Genomic DNA, 17099 nt, shown 5'->3' on the forward strand with positions numbered 1-17099 from the left:
CGACAATGAAGTAAAATTTGTTCCTTAAAATTATAGAGGGCAAGATTGTAGAAGAAAATACACACAATAGAAACTTAAAAAACTACCCAATACCTTACCTATTAGTGCGTGGCTACAGTTTAGGATGAGTGAATCTGGTGAGGATCGTGTATAAGGGAAATGGAGAAAAAATCGGAGAAGATTGCTACACGATGAGAGAGAAAAACGGTTTTGAAGAGTGTCAAATGGGATACAGTTTCTTTTACCAATGTTTTTACCGTGTCCGTTATTGGATGTGATTATCGGTTGGATGTTTGCTATGGAACGTAATTAAAACAAACTATAGCTACTAAATATAATTACTTAGTATAAGTTTGTCATGCCACGTAAAATTCCCTTATTTTATTGGGGTATGGGGAAGGGGTGGTTTGGGGAAGACAACAGTTGCAAGAGAAATTTTTGATGAGATCTCTTGTCAATTTGAAGGGTCTTGTTTTCTTAATGTTAGGAGATTTTTAGAAAAGCTTGGACCGGAAGGCCCAGCACTTTTGCAACGGAAGCTTCTTATACGAATCTTGAAGCAACATCCTGCGAATATAGCCAGTTTCAATAAAGAAGTCAATATAAGCCAAATACTTCGTTTCAAGAAGGTTTTAATTGTTCTGGATGATGTGTACAATGGCCACCAGTTGGAGTATTTGGCTGGAGAGCATGATTGGTTTGGGGATGGCAGTAGAATCATTACAACCACTAGAAACATTGATTTACTTAGCAATCATGATGAGTTATATCATGTCCCAGAACTGACTAACCATGAGGCTTTAGAGCTTTTTAGTTGGCATGCCTTTCGACAAGGAACTCCTGTTAAAGAGTTTGAAGAGTTCTCATGCTGTGTAGTAGATTATGCTAAAGGCTTACCCTTAGCCTTGGAGGTGTTGGGTTCTTGTCTTTACAAACAAGGGATGGAAGAGCATAGCAGTGCATTGCATAGACTCAATGATTTTGGAGATGGAAAAATTGTTAAGCTACTTAGCTTAAGTCTAGATGCACTGTGTGGAAAATACAAGAATATGTTTCTTCACATTGCATGCTTCTTTAGAGGAAAAAAGAAAAACCATGTAAGGACAATACTGAATAAATTTGGCTTCAAATCAGACATGGGGATAGACATCCTTACTGAAAGATCACTTTTATATGTCTCAGAAGGAATGGTTGAGATGCGTGATTTTATAGTACAAACGGGTCGCCAAGTGGAACGTGATGCTGAGCAAGACAAGCCATTGAATCACAGTAGACTATGGCATGAAAATGATAAGAAAACTGTTTTTTCTGCAAATCAGGTGTGTATGCCCTCAAATGGTTGACAATGCTGGAGATTTTCCATTTTTCTCTTGTGCATTATTTTGCCTTCAGAAAAAGTAGACGTGGACTTATACAAGATAGTTTAGTGCTAGTACATTTTTCTAATTACCTCGTCTTGCCTCTGTATATTTGCAGATTATCAGAACTCTTACATTTCCTATGGCCCCCCAAAATGAATCGATTCAAAGATGGAAATATGATGCCTTTTTGAGTTTTAGAGGAGATGATACCCGCAATAACTTTGTTGCCCATCTTTATAAACGTCTGGAAGACATAGGATTAATGTTTTCAAAGATGATGTGAAACTTGAAAGAGGAAAATTCACTTCCACAGAACTCTTGAAAGCCATTGAGGAATCAAGAACAGCCATTATTATCTTTTCTGAGGACTATGCTTCGTCCACTTTTTGCTTGGAGGAACTCACAATGATAATGGAGTGCGTTGACAAAAAGGGACAGAAACCATACCCTGTCTTCTATAACGTTGAGCCATCACATGTACGCATGAAAGGTAAATCATTAGATATATTCAATGAACGTCACACTCCGCTAATAATATTATTTGTATAGTATTTTTCTTGATTTTCAGGAAAAAGAAGCGTATTTGACAAATCAAATTTAAGTTCTCTCCATCAAACCAACTTTTCAATCATTATTGTAATATTCTCTCTTCTATCACTAATTTATACATGGCTGAAATAAAAAATTTAAGCTCCGTCTGAAGGTAAAAGCAGTAGCTTTGCTAGAGCATTGGATAAACACATGGAAGATTTCAAGGCTAATTTTGAAAAGTTGGTAGCCAAGCACGAGGAAGATCTCAAGTATAGTTTGCAGAAGGTGTCAGAAGGTGTTAGTCAAAGACGAGACAGATCTCAAGGATAATTTGGAGAAGGTGCAGAGGTGGAAGAATGCTCTACATAAAGCTACCGGTATAGCAGGAATTGATGTTCGTAAAACTGCCAATGGGTGAGTACTGAGTAGTCAAAGCACCCTTAAGTTATCACTCAATTATTCGGTCACCTTTTCATCATATTCCGTGAAAAAGCTGTGCTACATATCAATAGAAATTAACGTTTCCAAGAATATCATGAAAACATAAAGGGTCAGTTTATTGTATAATTTCTGATAAGTGAAAACAAGAAGGACAAATTCCAAAACTTCAACTCTAGTTGAGTTTCAAGAGCTCTTTTCTTTTTTACTCATAAAAAATGGATCTCTTTTCTACTTTAAAAGGTCAAATTACTGTTAAAGAAAATGGACGATGGGCCCAACTCCTTCAAAACTAGTTCATGAGATGAGGATTGTCCAAGATCATATAAAGAGATATCAATCCACCCCTCAACTAATCTAGAACACTTTAATACCCCCTAGCACACTCAAAATTGGACATCTAGAGCTTGAAAACATAACATGGGGGCGTATCACTGATAAATTAAGAATATGGATGAGTTTAGCTTTGATACCGTTTAAAGCAAATGGAGCTTGGGCTTAACTCAATCCAGAAAATTAGCTCATGAGCTGAGGATTATCCAAGACCATATAAGAAGACAACAACACATTCCTTGAAACAATGTGGGACATTCTTTTTATTATGAAGTAAGAAGTTATCATTAAAGGCATCAAGAAGATACAAATCAGAAGTGATTGCACTTAGAAAGAGTGGCTGCTCATGTACAACAAAAAAACTATGATAAAACTAAGGCATGAACACCGGCTTTCATATGCATCTTTAATGCTGTTAGACGTGACCCAAGCCAGTCCAAAAATTGAGAAGAACTGTCTCCACATATCTGCTGCATCTACACAATGGAAAATAGAGATGTCCCACACTTTCTGCCTTCATCTGACCATATTACACCTATCCATAGTGTAGATGTTCCTCCTGCTGAGGATCTTATGTAAGACATGCTTCATATAAGGTGATCCTAGTGAAGCCAATCACTTTAGGAGGGAGTTTAGTCTTCTAGATGAGTTTCCATGGCCAATTATAAATCAAATCCTTATTGGAGCATGAAAGTGCATATCCTTTTTTGACATTGAAGTTCCCATCTTGCTGAGTACCCCAAGCCATTCTGTTCCTTTCCTGAGGTTTGATTGTGACCCTTGCTAACCTTGCCTGTAGCTCAAAATAGTTATCAAATTCCCAGTCCTTAATGTTCCTCCCTGTCTGTAGGTTCCATGAGTTGTTCTGCCAGATTTTCCCTCTTTGTGGAATCTTGACTGCTAGCCGGAATATATTGGTTGGGTAATGATCTTTCAGAATCATTATCCCTAACCATCTTGTTAAGAGTCTCACATTTGTGGGTTACAGGGTATATGGTCTCCTTATATGGACTTGGGCAATCCTCCCCTCATGAGCAAGCTTTTGGGGTGTGAGTTAGTCCCAATGCCTAATTTAACATGGTATCAGAGCCAGGCCCGCCCAATTCCTTATTTCCGATCTTTGGGCCCCCATATCAAAATTTCCCACACACCAGATGTCCAGCCCTGGGCGTGAGGTGGAGTGTTAAGAGTCCCACGTCTGTGCGTTAAAGGGTATATGGTCTCCTTATCTAGACTTGGGCAATTCTCCCCTCATGAACTAGCTTTAGTGTGTGAGTTAGGACCAATGCCTAATTTGACACATCTATTTCTCCAAAATGATATGTTGCTCCATTCCCCAGCATGATTGATGAGTTGAGCTGCAATTCACCCCACAGGCTTGAGATGTGTTTTCAGGGGCCAGTACCAAGTAGTAACCTGCTCTGTCTTGTGCACCAGTTTCCGAGCTCCCCAGTACAGTTACCTTCTGAAATGTGATACTCTCGTTCAAGTGTACCACTTTTTATTTATAGTAAGCATAATTTTGCACGTAATGACATCACCGCCTTTTCTAGGTTTGGCATTTTTTCTCCTCAGTCCTCATGCAACGCTTCACTTTCTCTTATGGTGTCTCATCAAATATATCCAGACTCATCTTCAATTGTTCTGGCTTCTTATGTGCCACCAGGGGAGATTTTATGCACTAATTTTGGGTCACGAGAACACATGGTCTCTCCGTAAAACTAGGTATTTTATGTATATATTTTTTAAAATTGGTATAATAACTGCATGAACACATGCTACAAGAAGGCTAAATGGTGCACTTGGTTGAATTTTGAGTTATTTACCTCGATTTCTAGGGATCAATTCCCACTTTATACATTTTTCCTTTTTTTTTTTTAGTGGTGAACCCATGCTCTAGAAATCCTAGATTCGCCTCTGTGTGCCACTACACAATCATATGACACGACAACTCAACATAATTTATTGCTATACCTCATATGGAAGTGATTGACGTTTCTCTGTCTTCATTTCATCATTCCTCTAATACGTTACTTTACGGCTACTGAATACTTTGTGGAGTTCTGACTACTTCTTTTACTAACTTCCACTACGGTGCATCAAATGTTCTGGAGTGTGTGCCGATCTTTGACTTTGCATGGGCCATTAAGTTGGTCTTCTCTCTGCCGGTAATTCTTCTTTCTAAGATCCTTTATCCTTTCCTTCCTTGAACTTCACATTCATACTAAGTAAATATTTGCATGATGACAAAATGCTCAAATATGCCATCGAACAATCGAAAATGACTCATTTATGCCACTCGTCAATAGTTTGGTTCATTTATGCCATCGCCGTTACAAAATGGCTCATTTATGCCATCGCCATTACAAAATGGGTCGTATTTTTTTATTAATTTGGGATTAAAAATTGGGCTGGTTTAATTAAACAAAGTGGACCTCTAATTGAAGGCCACGTGTCATATCTGGAATTGTTTAACGGACGTTAATGAAAAATGGCATGAATGAACTATTTTGGTAACGCCGATGGCATGGATGAGCCATTTTGTAACGGCGATGGCATAAATGAGCCAAACTATTGACGAATGGCATAAATGAGTCATTTTCGATAGTCCGATGACATATTTGAGCATTTTCCGAAAGAACTATAATATCCCAAATTGTCATGATTCCTCTTCTAAAATCCTTGAGATTGTGCTTGTTGTCCTCCGATAAGTCAAATTGTTGAACTTCCCACTAGCCCTACTTAACCATTTTTCACTCTCATAGCTGTTCAAGATTGAGGTTTTTATTTATTTATTGAAAGTGATGGAAAAAACTCTAGAGCAGAAAACAAAACATTTTACTCCATCCGTGAAAAAGCTGATAATCAAGCTTTAGCTTGAGCCTTGAAAAATTCCCCGTTTCGAGCTCTAGCTGCACATAGAGGCCGTACAGGCTTCATTCAGATATCGTATTAGCTGCGTTTAAGAGCCCAGAACTTTGCTTGATTCAACCCATTTGAACCCCTATGGTTAATAGTCATTCAATCTGAAATAGGTTAAAACATAAACTATTAGTAAGGTAAGTTGAAAGTCACCTTGAGCTTCTTTGTCAAAGATAAAAAGAGAAAAAAAATGCTACATAAAATGTCATATGACCAATTATAAACCAGTCTCCTTCTTTGTCGCTGGTTCAGTAACAGACACAATTTACTTGTTTTCTGGAATTATCTCATTGTGTTCATTTTTCTTTCTTTTTCAAGATCTAAAGCGCCGCATAACATCTTGAGTTTATAATAAAGTGATTTTTTTCAGTTAATGAGCATCTATCTGAAATACTTTATTTTCATAAAAAAGGATTATAATGTCTAGGTACCATAAGATCTGTTATCAAAAATCTAGTTTGAATTGAATCTTTTTCGTGCGAAGAATGATCTTTGCTGAAATTCGGAATGGAAGTGTTCATTTGGAGTGATAATGGAAATGGAATCATAGGGAAGACAACTATTGGAAGAGAAGCTTTAACAAGATTTCCTGTGAATTAAAAGATCCTGTTTCCTTTCTCATATTAGACAAGTTCTAGGGAAGCACTGGACGGAATATGTCTTTGCTTTTGGCTTATGTAGCATTTCTTGTTTCAAATTTTCCATTCCAATCATTTTATTTTTACTTAATTCAGGAACGAAGCAGAATCTATCGATAAAATTATAAATGATAACTTTCGAATTATGCACCACAACATTTCAGCTACTGAAAAATATCTAGTGGGAATCGAATCTCATATGGGTGAAGTAGAATCGTTATTGAAGGTTAGATCAGGTGATGTCTGTTTTATTGGAATATGGGGGGTCGGTGGCGTTGGCAAGACAACTGTTGCAAGAATTTTTTTTGACAAGATTTCGTGTCAATTTCAAGGGTCTTGTTTTCTTGCAAATGTTAGAGAAGAATCAAAGAAGCATGGGCCGGTGTACTTGCAAAAGACACTTCTTTCAAGACTCTTAAACGAAAAATCAATGAATATAGCAAGTTTTTATGAAGGAGTCGACATGATAAAATGAAGGCTTTGCCACTGGAAAGTTTTAATTGTTTTTGATGATGTGGATGATGACTACCAATTGGTATATTTAGTTGGAAATCATGACTGGTTTGGTGATGGAAGTAGAATCATTACAACAACTAGAAACCAAGATTTACTACGTAGTCATGACCAGTTATATTCTGTTCCTGAATTGGCTAAAGATGAGGCTGTTGAAGTTTTTAGTTGGCACGCTTTTCAGAAACGGACTCCTGATAAAGAGTTTTTGAAACTCTCCAAGTCTGTAGTAGATTATGCTAAAGGCTTACCCTTAGCTCTTAAGGTCTTGGGTTCTTTTCTCTACAAGCGAGGTATAACTGAGTGGAGAAGTGCATTAGATAGACTCAGAGATACTGGATATGAAAAAATTGTTAAGCAGCTCAATTTAAGTCCAGAAGGATTGAGCCATGAAGAGAAGAATATGTTTCTTGATATTGCATGCTTCTTTAGAGGAAGAAAGAAAGATGATGTGATAACAATACTGTAACTGTCACACCCTAATTTCCGTTAGGGCGTGATGGGCACCCGACCCTTATTTAGGGCCGAGCGAACCCGCTGTCTCACATAATACTCACAATCACGCTGACTCTCAAATCATGACACAGATACATAATGAAAATTTTGCGAAAAATAATATGCTTTTTGCCTTTCTCGAATCAACGAAAATCTGTAACATATAGAAATATACAGAGCTTATAATACAAAGCGTAATAACTCGTCGGCTTATTTAGCCGCTTACATAACCAACATCTTATACCCACGACACTGTCTGCAAAGTCTCTAACATGGAACATGTAACCATATCATATTGCTCTAACTCGGCAGCACTCCGGAGAAAATGGAGTTCGCCAATCCCTTATTGAACATCTTCTCGCTAATGTCTTCAACTCATCTGGGTGTACTGCATGGCATGAAACGCAGCCCCCGAAGAAAGGGGGTCAGTACGGAATATGTACTGAGTATGTAAAGCATGACACATAGTAGCGGGGTCATACTGAAGTAAAGAATATAGAAAATCATAAAACTTGCCTTTGAAAACATGTGTTGCGCATATCGATGTCATAAAATCATCATATGTACATATAACGTGCCCCGGCCCTCTGAGGAGGGACGCGGTGAGTAAAATCATAACACACATATATAAACTGTTCATGTAACATGCCCCGGCCCTCTAATGAGGGACGCGGTAAATAAAATCATATCATATGCATGTGCATGTAACGTGCCCCGGCCCTCGAGTGAGGGACGCGGTAAAGGGAATCATCATATGCCATCCTGGCCACCTCTCCCATATCATATAACATGCCCCGGCCCCGCTAGCAAGGGACGCGGTAAATATAACGTGCCCCGGCCCTCTGGTGAGGGACGCGGTGAACAATGCAATGAGGTGCTCGAATACATGCCCTGGCCCGGGACGCAGTGAAGGACATATTGAGGCTGGCACGAGCAGAGTAGTGAGAAACTATATGCACATAAAATATTTTCAAAGACTCAATGAAGTAGTCAACATAAATCGTCATTTAAAAATCCGGACAATAGTCATATCAAATAGCTTTCGGACGGTACTCGGAAACACATCATATATCATAAGTATATCAAAGTATTATAGAGGCCATAGTCGTATATCAAATCATTCCGAGTCCGCCTATGTAAACGTAAGTCATTGTACGTTAGAGGATCCTTTCAAGCATATCAAGATAATCCGGTTTTGCTTGCAAAAGTTAGGGACGTTTTTAGACTTAAAATCTTTTAGGAACAAAATCCTTTATTCACTATTTGAAACCCAAACATACATAAGACTTAAGGACTATATGAAGTGTGTCACATTATGAGCAATTAAGAATCATATACATACTCGGAACGTAAGAGCGGAATTACCCCCAATACACAAGTCATGTCATACCTTAGTTACGTCTAAGACATGCCAAGAGGAAAAAGTAAGCCTTACATACCTCGATCGCTTCCTAAGCTAATCCAACTCAAGCCTCGACTTCTCACGATCTACAATAACGTCATTTAAACATCAACATTAGCCATAAGCACCAAAGGATTCAATTCCAAACCATTACTTTTTCTACGGAAATTTCGGCAGCACTTCCCCTATAAATTGGGCATCCCCGAGAATTCAACTCGGCCAAATATTCAACAACAATACCAACAATCACATTAACAATATCAATAAGAAATTCCAACCTCATTCTAATACTAATAACTCACTTCTCCATAATTCGACGACAATCATGCGTATTCAATCCAACTTCATATATCCAAACTAATATCAACGATCACATATTCAAATAACAATCCAAAACCTTTCAAACATGATTCACGAACATTTCAAGCTATCCGCAAAGTATTCAAATGAGCCCATCTATTCACTATGCCACCCGAAACCTCCTAAATGCAAGGAAACGTTAACGACACATTTCTTTTCTTCCAAACTCATAAACTACATCAACAACCCGCATGTTTACAATATTATTTCCATAAATTCAAGAAAGCATATTATAGTCACATTAGCTTCCAAACGGCTCATATGATTACAACTTTAATCTTGGATCATTAAAACTTCATTTCCCGTCATAGAGTTCACAATACGACAATCAAATTATACTAAATAAAATTAGTCCTTCTCCTCCACACAAGGCAACCACCATTCGGCCAACTCATCATCACACACAACTTCATGAATTTTATTCATTTCAACGCATCACAACACGCTCAAAACGCCCATAACAATATCAACCAAACACCAAGTAGTTTAATTCATCGTTCTTATTCAACACAATACATATGCACGCCACAACCAACACACATATTTTTCATGACTTCCATTCAATTCTACATACTACAACATGTACCAATCATCCATAAAACATGAAAGATAGGATTGAACCATACCTTTTCCTTCCATTCTCCACACGGCTAGAGTGGGTAAATCACCCCCAACGAATGATTTGCTTGCTTCAACAACTATTCCACGTTAACGAGGACCTTCCAATTAGTAAGAAAGCTAGGAGAAATAAATTTTCCGTGATCAAAAGGGAGGGGCAAGGTTCGTCCAGCCCATGGCCGATTGCCCTCTCCTCTTCTTTTCTTTCTTCCTCTTGAATTTTCTAGACTCACAAAATGTTGAATTGGTCTTCCTTTTTCATGACTTACTTATATATAGATGGCATAGGCACATGGTGGTCACATGCCACTTAATCTTCCACCAATTTTTCTTAATTTTTCTAGATTATTCCCAAGAGATGAAAATAACAAAGATGACTTAATAAGTCATCTAATGCTACACATATTTTTCATACATGTGGCCTATGGCCCACAAGTCATATGCATGGCCACATGATTATTTTTCATGAATTCTTAGTTTCCAAAACTTCATTTTTGACCCCAAATTTTCCATGAAATGTTCAACTTTCCATAATTCATTTTTTTTGGTCCCATATTTCATGAAATACTAATTTCCATAATTCCACTCTTACCCCAAATTTTCCTTAATATTTCCATCCCATAAAATCATAAGTGACTTATGCCTTAACACAAAATCGAAAAAAGTAGCCTTGCTCTTATCTCGTCGCAACCAACTCAAAATATTCCAACGTACAAAATGCGAGATATAACATGAACAGTTTTGGTTTCCGATCAGAAATTGGAATTGATGTCCTCATCCAAAAATCACTTTTATATATTTCAGAAGGAATGGTTGAGATGCATGATTTGATAGAACAAATGGGTCAGCAAGTGGCACGTAATGTTGACCATGACAAGCCACGGAAGCACAAATGTGACTATGGCATGAACAAGATATAAAAACTGTTTTCTCTGCAGATCAGGTAAGAATTCCTCTATGCTGGAGATTTGCATTTTCTCCCTTTCAATATTTGGCCTTCACTGGAATTAGATATCTGAGTTTGGATAAACTTTAGCACTAGTACATTTTTCTCAATCTAAACTGCAAGTCATGGGATAGTTTCGTAATTAATTAGCTGCAATATCTTAGCAAGTATATCCCTGTAGCTTTCGATGTACACTTTCATATTACTTTGCACACAAGGATGTCTCACGTAGCCACCAATTAGGAAAGGTTAGTTGAGTATTATGTTTCATAAATTACTATATGTGCCTTCTGAAGATTTTAACTAGAGTAGCTTATCCAATATCCATTTACTAGAGTCTTAGTTTTAGTTATTGTTAAAGTGCATGGCCACCTCATCTAAATTTTTAAAATGTTAAAGAGAGTATACTTTTTATTTAGGCTGAATAACCAAAAAAAAAAAAAAAACAATCCTAATTGGACCAATTTGTTTTCCTTAATCCCCAACTTCACGGGTTTTGATCCGGACACCTCAACTCGTTTACAACATGCCTCTGATGGTTGACCAAGCTTATGTTGATTTAGCTGAGTTGGATAAAGTGCATGGAATATACACCTGAGGAGAGAGAATTTTGTTGTTTTGACTTAAAAAAGATTAAAGTAAGAAAAAGAATGAAAATAAAAAGGAAAAAAGGGTTAAAAAGTTATTACCCTCTGCTGTCCTTCCCCTCTTCCACATTCTTCTCATACTTCCTTCCCCCTGATAATTATTGTGAAACACAGGATGGGGGAAGGGCTGAATTGTTATCCTTTTTAAATTTATTGAATCGACTTACGATTTGGATAGTCGACTGTCCCGCAAGTATGGAAGAACTGATTAGTAAACAAGCAGAGATAAGTAAAGTAATGTAGAATAAGAAATGACATAGAGATTTTTTATGCTGGTTCGGATCACCGGTGTGATGCCTAATCCAGTCCTCTTGGGTTACAAGGGTTTCCTTAGAATCTCTTTGAGTAAGTTGATTACAATAGTTGGTTCGAACATGAACCGAGTATCTTTTCTCCTTGGTTCTGAGTTGACAGCCTCAACCTGTATAGCTACCTACTATCTCTTTCTTTTTCTAACACTGATAAACTTATATGAATATTGTGCTTTGTTACAAGATCAAGAGTGAATAGGAATGTTTGCTCAAGTGAAGGTGTATTTGTCTTCGGCTTGTGAGGGCTGTATTTATACTCGATGCTTTCCATGCTTCCAAATCTTAACAGGTGGTGGTGAATCAATCTTTCCATTCGATTGATTCTAATTTGCTTGCTCTAAGGTAACCGAAGGGAGTTTGTCTCAATCAGGGATTTTTTGGTATCCGCTGATTGATCTTTGATTCTTCAGTCCTTGTGTAATTGACGCGGCTTGACATTCAGTGAGTTGTCTGTATTTCTTTTCATTAGCTGTAGATGGTATAAAAATCTTCCAGATTGATTTACATCCTCCAGTTCACCAGCTGGTGATTGAATCTTCGATGGACTTGATTTATTTTCTTTCCTTTTGAAGAAGTCTTGTGAATCTTTTCTTTCTGTGTTCTCGATATGAGTTTGACCAATCTTGTTTCCTTCTATAGTTGCCTTGGTATACTTCTTCTCTCGTGCTGGTTTCCTTTGTAGGATTTATTACTTTCCGTATGCTACTTTTGTGAAAGCTTCTTCCGTTTTAGGTTATCTGCACATTTAAGAATGTCATCATTAAAACACTGTTAATAATTTGATTGTACTAAAGCTGACATATTGTTTGAAAAGTTCAGATTTTATTTATTTATCTCTTTTGGTTTACTTTAAGACAACAGAGGAACACTTGTTAGATGATACACTATTTTTAAGGAATTATATTATTACTCTTTTGAAACTTCCAGGTATCAATTTACCAGTTTCCACTTTTGGTTATCAAGATAGGATATTCAATGTCTCAAGGGGAAGAACTTTTAATGTAGACATATGTCATAGATTTTTTTTTTTTTTTTTTTGTTAGAAGTCATACAACCTTAAATTGATTGGAGAATGAATTTCTGTGTAATAGAGCTACTTTATTGTTTTTCTAGAGGACAGAGTCAATTAAAGGCATAATGGTACCAATTAGCTCAGACTATCATAGATGCAAGTGGAGCAAAGTTTTCAGAAACATGCCTTGTCTTAGGTTACTCATTGTTAAAGGGGAGGAGGTTCGACGGCATGACCCTATTTGTGACAAAATTGAGTGTCTGCCCAGTAACTTGAAATGGCTTGATTGGTCATACTATGGTTTTGAATCTTTACCAGCAGATTTTGAACCAGGAAACCTTGTTGGCCTCAACATGACTTTTAGTTCCTCGTAGAAATCTTCAAGGAACCAAAGGTATTAATCTCCTTCAAAAAGAATCGTATTTAAGGAAAAGAAATGAAAGTTAAAGCTGATCTTTCTATTCCTTCTCTTTTTATGAACAGGCATTTGACAAGTTGACAATCCTCAATTTAAGTTTTTTAGGAAGTTTACTCCGAACACCCAATTTTTGTGAAACTCCAAACTTGCAGAAGATTATACTGAAAAGTTGTGTAAGCTTGATAGAAATTCATCCATCCATTGGAAATCTCAAGAAGATTATCTTTTTGAATATGGAAAACTGCAAAAATCTCAAGTCTTTACCAAGAAATATTCAAATGGAATCTCTTGAAAGCTTCAACCTATCAGGTTGTGAGAAATTAGAAAAAATTTCAGAAATTCGAGGGAATATGGAATTTCTATCAGAGCTCCTTCTGGCACATACTGCAATTTGGGAATTGCCATCATCAATAGGACAGCTGAGTGGTATCAGCTTGCTTGATTTGAGTTCATGTGAAAACCTTGTAAGACTCCCAGCCAGTGTCTCTGATATGAGAAAATTGAAAATTTTGACTCTGAAAGGCTGCTCAAGACTTGCAAGCTTTCCTGAAAATTTAGGTTATCTAAACCAGTTGGAGGAGCTCTATGCTGGTAACACTGCCATTTGGAAACTACCAGATTCTATTGGAAACTTGAGCAAACTTAAAATCCTATCGTTAAGAAGAGGGCGGAAGGTAAAGCGTCAATCTGCTCGCAGTTTGATATTACCCTCTTCCTGAGTGTTTCATGGTTTGAAGGAATGGAAAAGCTTAGATCTCAGTGGATGCAATTTATGTGATAACCAAGCTGCTGCTCTTATGAACTTCCCTTCTTTATTGGGCGAATCGAGCGAGTAAATAAGTTTATTTCATTACCTGATATCATCAGTGGACTTTCACAGCTTCGATATCTCAACATAACACAATGTCAGGAACTTAAGGAACTACCCAAACTTCCTCTAAGTATAGAGGAATTATATGCAGAAGATTTCTTGGCCAAACAAAGTATTGCAAAGCTACCAATGTACGCAAGGTTGAATTTGGTCTCATTCACCAATTATAGTTTTGATCAACAATCTTATATAGAGGAGAGCAATGGTAGCTCAGTTTTGGATGAGATTCTCGGCCTGTTTCTCTCAAACGACATGGATAATGTGATCCAGCCCTCTCTTAATTCCAATCACAGGGGGACTTTTTCCACTGTCTTTCCTGAATGTGCGATTCCCAGGTGGTTTAAGCATCAAAGTATTGAGGAAAAGATCTTGTTCAAATTGCCCATTGATTGGTATAATGACAAGTTCAAGGGCTTTGCTATATGCTATGTAACTCTCATGGAAGCAGGTGCTTCCAATCCGGTTGTGGCTATCCGAGAAGTATGACTATGCTTTCATCAAAGCCAAATTGATATGCAGTGATCATTTGAAAGACCTAAAAGTGCTAGAGAAAGAATGTAAAGTGGGCACGGCATCCAGAACTTATGGCTGGTGTGTTTGCTTTGCCTACATACCATTGTATTCTTCACTGCAAGTGTTTGGCACAAATTTTGGAAACATTAACCAGTATGGCCTATTTGAGGCATCTATCCCTGGGCGCATTGTGAGACAATGGGGAGTTCATATAATCTATGAGGATGGAAGAAATTTTTTTTTTTTGAAAAAATACTGAAGTATTGATCTCATAGAAGGTAAGCGGAAGAGAGCTGGGATATTGAGGGGATTACCAAGAAACTGAGTTTAAGGTAACTCGAAATGCCTGTTATTACTAAAGTTTAATAATTTGAATTTTGAATACAGTTAGATTAACAATTTAATTTCAATGTGGTTAAGTATTAGGTTAATAATGTTGGAAAAGATTAGGCAAAAAATTAATGATTTACTTAGAGAATTATTGAATTAATAAGGCAAATCAATAATTAAATTAAATTTATATGTAAACGACAATTAATAGGTTAAAAAAATATAAGAGTCAATCTGATGACTTAAACTTGAAATTAAACGAAATTATACCAATATAATACTTACATTTTTAAATCGCATACTATTCTTGAGATTGTATATTTTGATTATTTTAGTAACCAATTTGAAATAAAGTAGCTGATACTGGCCTTCAAGCCTACCAGTAGAGATAGTTGTGTAACAGATTGTCAAAATCTAAAGACTAAGAGTTTTTCTTCCTTGTTACATTTGTTGAATAATATTATAATTAAGAATTAAATTAATGTGAAATGTAGTAGTAACTGTTTTAGAAAACTAAAGACAGTGGTAGGCACCGCACCACCAAAGGTTGTGATAGGCCCCTCCATCCTGCAGATGCCTGCCTGCCGGTTCGAAGCTTTATGAATAGTCGAGTCGCTTTGGTAGGAGCCGCTTTACGCCAAAAGTGAGCCTAGGCCAATCCTCCTTTGTCAGGCCCTAAAACGGGTATCTGACACCGGGTGGAAAACCAAAGGAAAGAAGTAGTAGGTTATTAGAGTTATAATTTATAAGGAGTTGTATCTTGTTGATGAAGATGATTCGAAGTTGAAATTTAAGCTTGAAGGTGATTAAGACTCAACTAAGGTTAATCTAATTCTCATTTAGTTAAACATGGTTGGGCATCAAGCCAAGCCCAATGGCGACAACATAAAGTTCTTATATTTTGAGTAATAACTTTTTCCTCACTGCACCGTAGTTTGTTAACATATTTGTGCTGAATAGTTTGGTATATAGGGAAAGTGGGTGATCCCACATCTATGGCTAAAGGCCATTGATTGGTCAGTTTAAGTCCTTGTCTACTTTTCACATTTGATTAAGAATATTATCATATATTTGATAGTTCAAATATATAAATATATACTTAGACCTTGACTTTTGCCCTATAAATTAATGTGAGTTCCCTACAAAAGTAAGAATCAAAATCCTATAAATTAATGTGAGTTCCCTACAAAAGTAAGAATCAGAATCCTATAAATTAATGTGAGTTCCTGCAAAGTAAGAATCAGAAAAATCTGCAAATATTTCGTTCTCACGGCTTAAACCTTCTTTAATTTCGTTTTCTTCTTATAATTTTCTAACAATTTGTTACTTTGTTAAAGACATTCTGATAACTTATCCAGTTCTGTAATCAAAATTTAGGCATTGCTAGTCAATGATCGAGGACACTCAATCCCTTTGATTCCCTGATCTATGGTGTAGAATGGTTAGAACTGTTAAGCAGTTTCAGTTTCAATTAAGACAACCATATGAAAGAAAGCTAAACTTCCGCCGGATTGCGTGTTACCTTGTGTCAAATCGATATTACTTATTTCATTTATCAAGAGCTAGTTTGACCATTTTCCAAAATTAAACTATATATGGATTAGTTTGCCTTTTGAAAATAAAGATAACAAAAACTAAATTCACAGTTAGAAACTAACTGAAAAATTTCCAAAGTTGGAATTTTACAATTTTAACATGATAAGTTTTTGTGAGTGCACGCGTGGGTATATATATATATATATATATATATATATATATATATATAAACACTAGTTCTTGGGTGTTTGCAACAAATTTTAATATGCGGAAATAAATTACAACCACAAACAAAATATGAAGAAACGAAAATTTTATTGATGAATATTGCGGGTACAAGATCTGTTTACTCCCTTGATTCTTCTCTCCTAATTACGAAAGGATATGTGGATCTCCTTGAAGTATTTGGTTGTCAAGAAATATTTGGACACATATTGACCTCTTTGTGAATACCCCCGGAGTCCATGGGATATCTGAGATGTCTCTTCAAGTGAATGTGTGTCCTTTATATAGACTTAATCTAGGGTTTAGGGTAAAGCAGTCTCCAAGAAACCCCAACACATATTGGGCTCAACTTGTAGAGTCCCACAAAATTTCGATGTCTACATTGGGCACGTGCGTTGCACGTGTATTCCATGTTAATTGGTATAAACTTCTTAAAATGATATAAAAATTATTAAACATGATTAACACAAAAGTTGAAGGGAAACAAAATACAAACATAAAATGATTAATAGTGAGCCTATTACTTGACTGTTGAAAGAAGGTTGAAAAAACAAAATAATTCCATAAAATTAAGTGACTATATTTAACATCCTTCAAAGAAAAAAAAAAGAGGAACTTCATAGACCAATGCGCTAATCAAACAACCTGGAGAATTTGAGTCAACATTGGATAATTCAGTATT

The 17099-nt window shown here is 36.5% G+C and overlaps 1 protein-coding gene across 1 annotated transcript in view; it reads left to right on the top strand.

Moving 5' to 3' along the window:
* Window positions 1-14624, top strand: part of LOC132061377 (disease resistance protein RPV1-like) — a 15341-nt gene extending 717 nt beyond the window's left edge. Inside the window, exons 2-5 of the mRNA XM_059454208.1 lie at window positions 347-1319; window positions 12626-12894; window positions 12940-12943; window positions 13008-14624. Of these exons, the coding sequence (XP_059310191.1) occupies window positions 347-1319; window positions 12626-12894; window positions 12940-12943; window positions 13008-13661 (1900 nt within the window). The 3' untranslated portion in view covers window positions 13662-14624. The remainder of the gene's footprint in view (window positions 1-346; window positions 1320-12625; window positions 12895-12939; window positions 12944-13007) is intronic.
* Window positions 14625-17099: the final 2475 nt, after the last annotated feature.

This window comes from Lycium ferocissimum, chromosome 6, assembly GCF_029784015.1.
Source record: "Lycium ferocissimum isolate CSIRO_LF1 chromosome 6, AGI_CSIRO_Lferr_CH_V1, whole genome shotgun sequence".
In the NCBI taxonomy this organism is placed as follows: Eukaryota; Viridiplantae; Streptophyta; class Magnoliopsida; order Solanales; family Solanaceae; genus Lycium; species Lycium ferocissimum.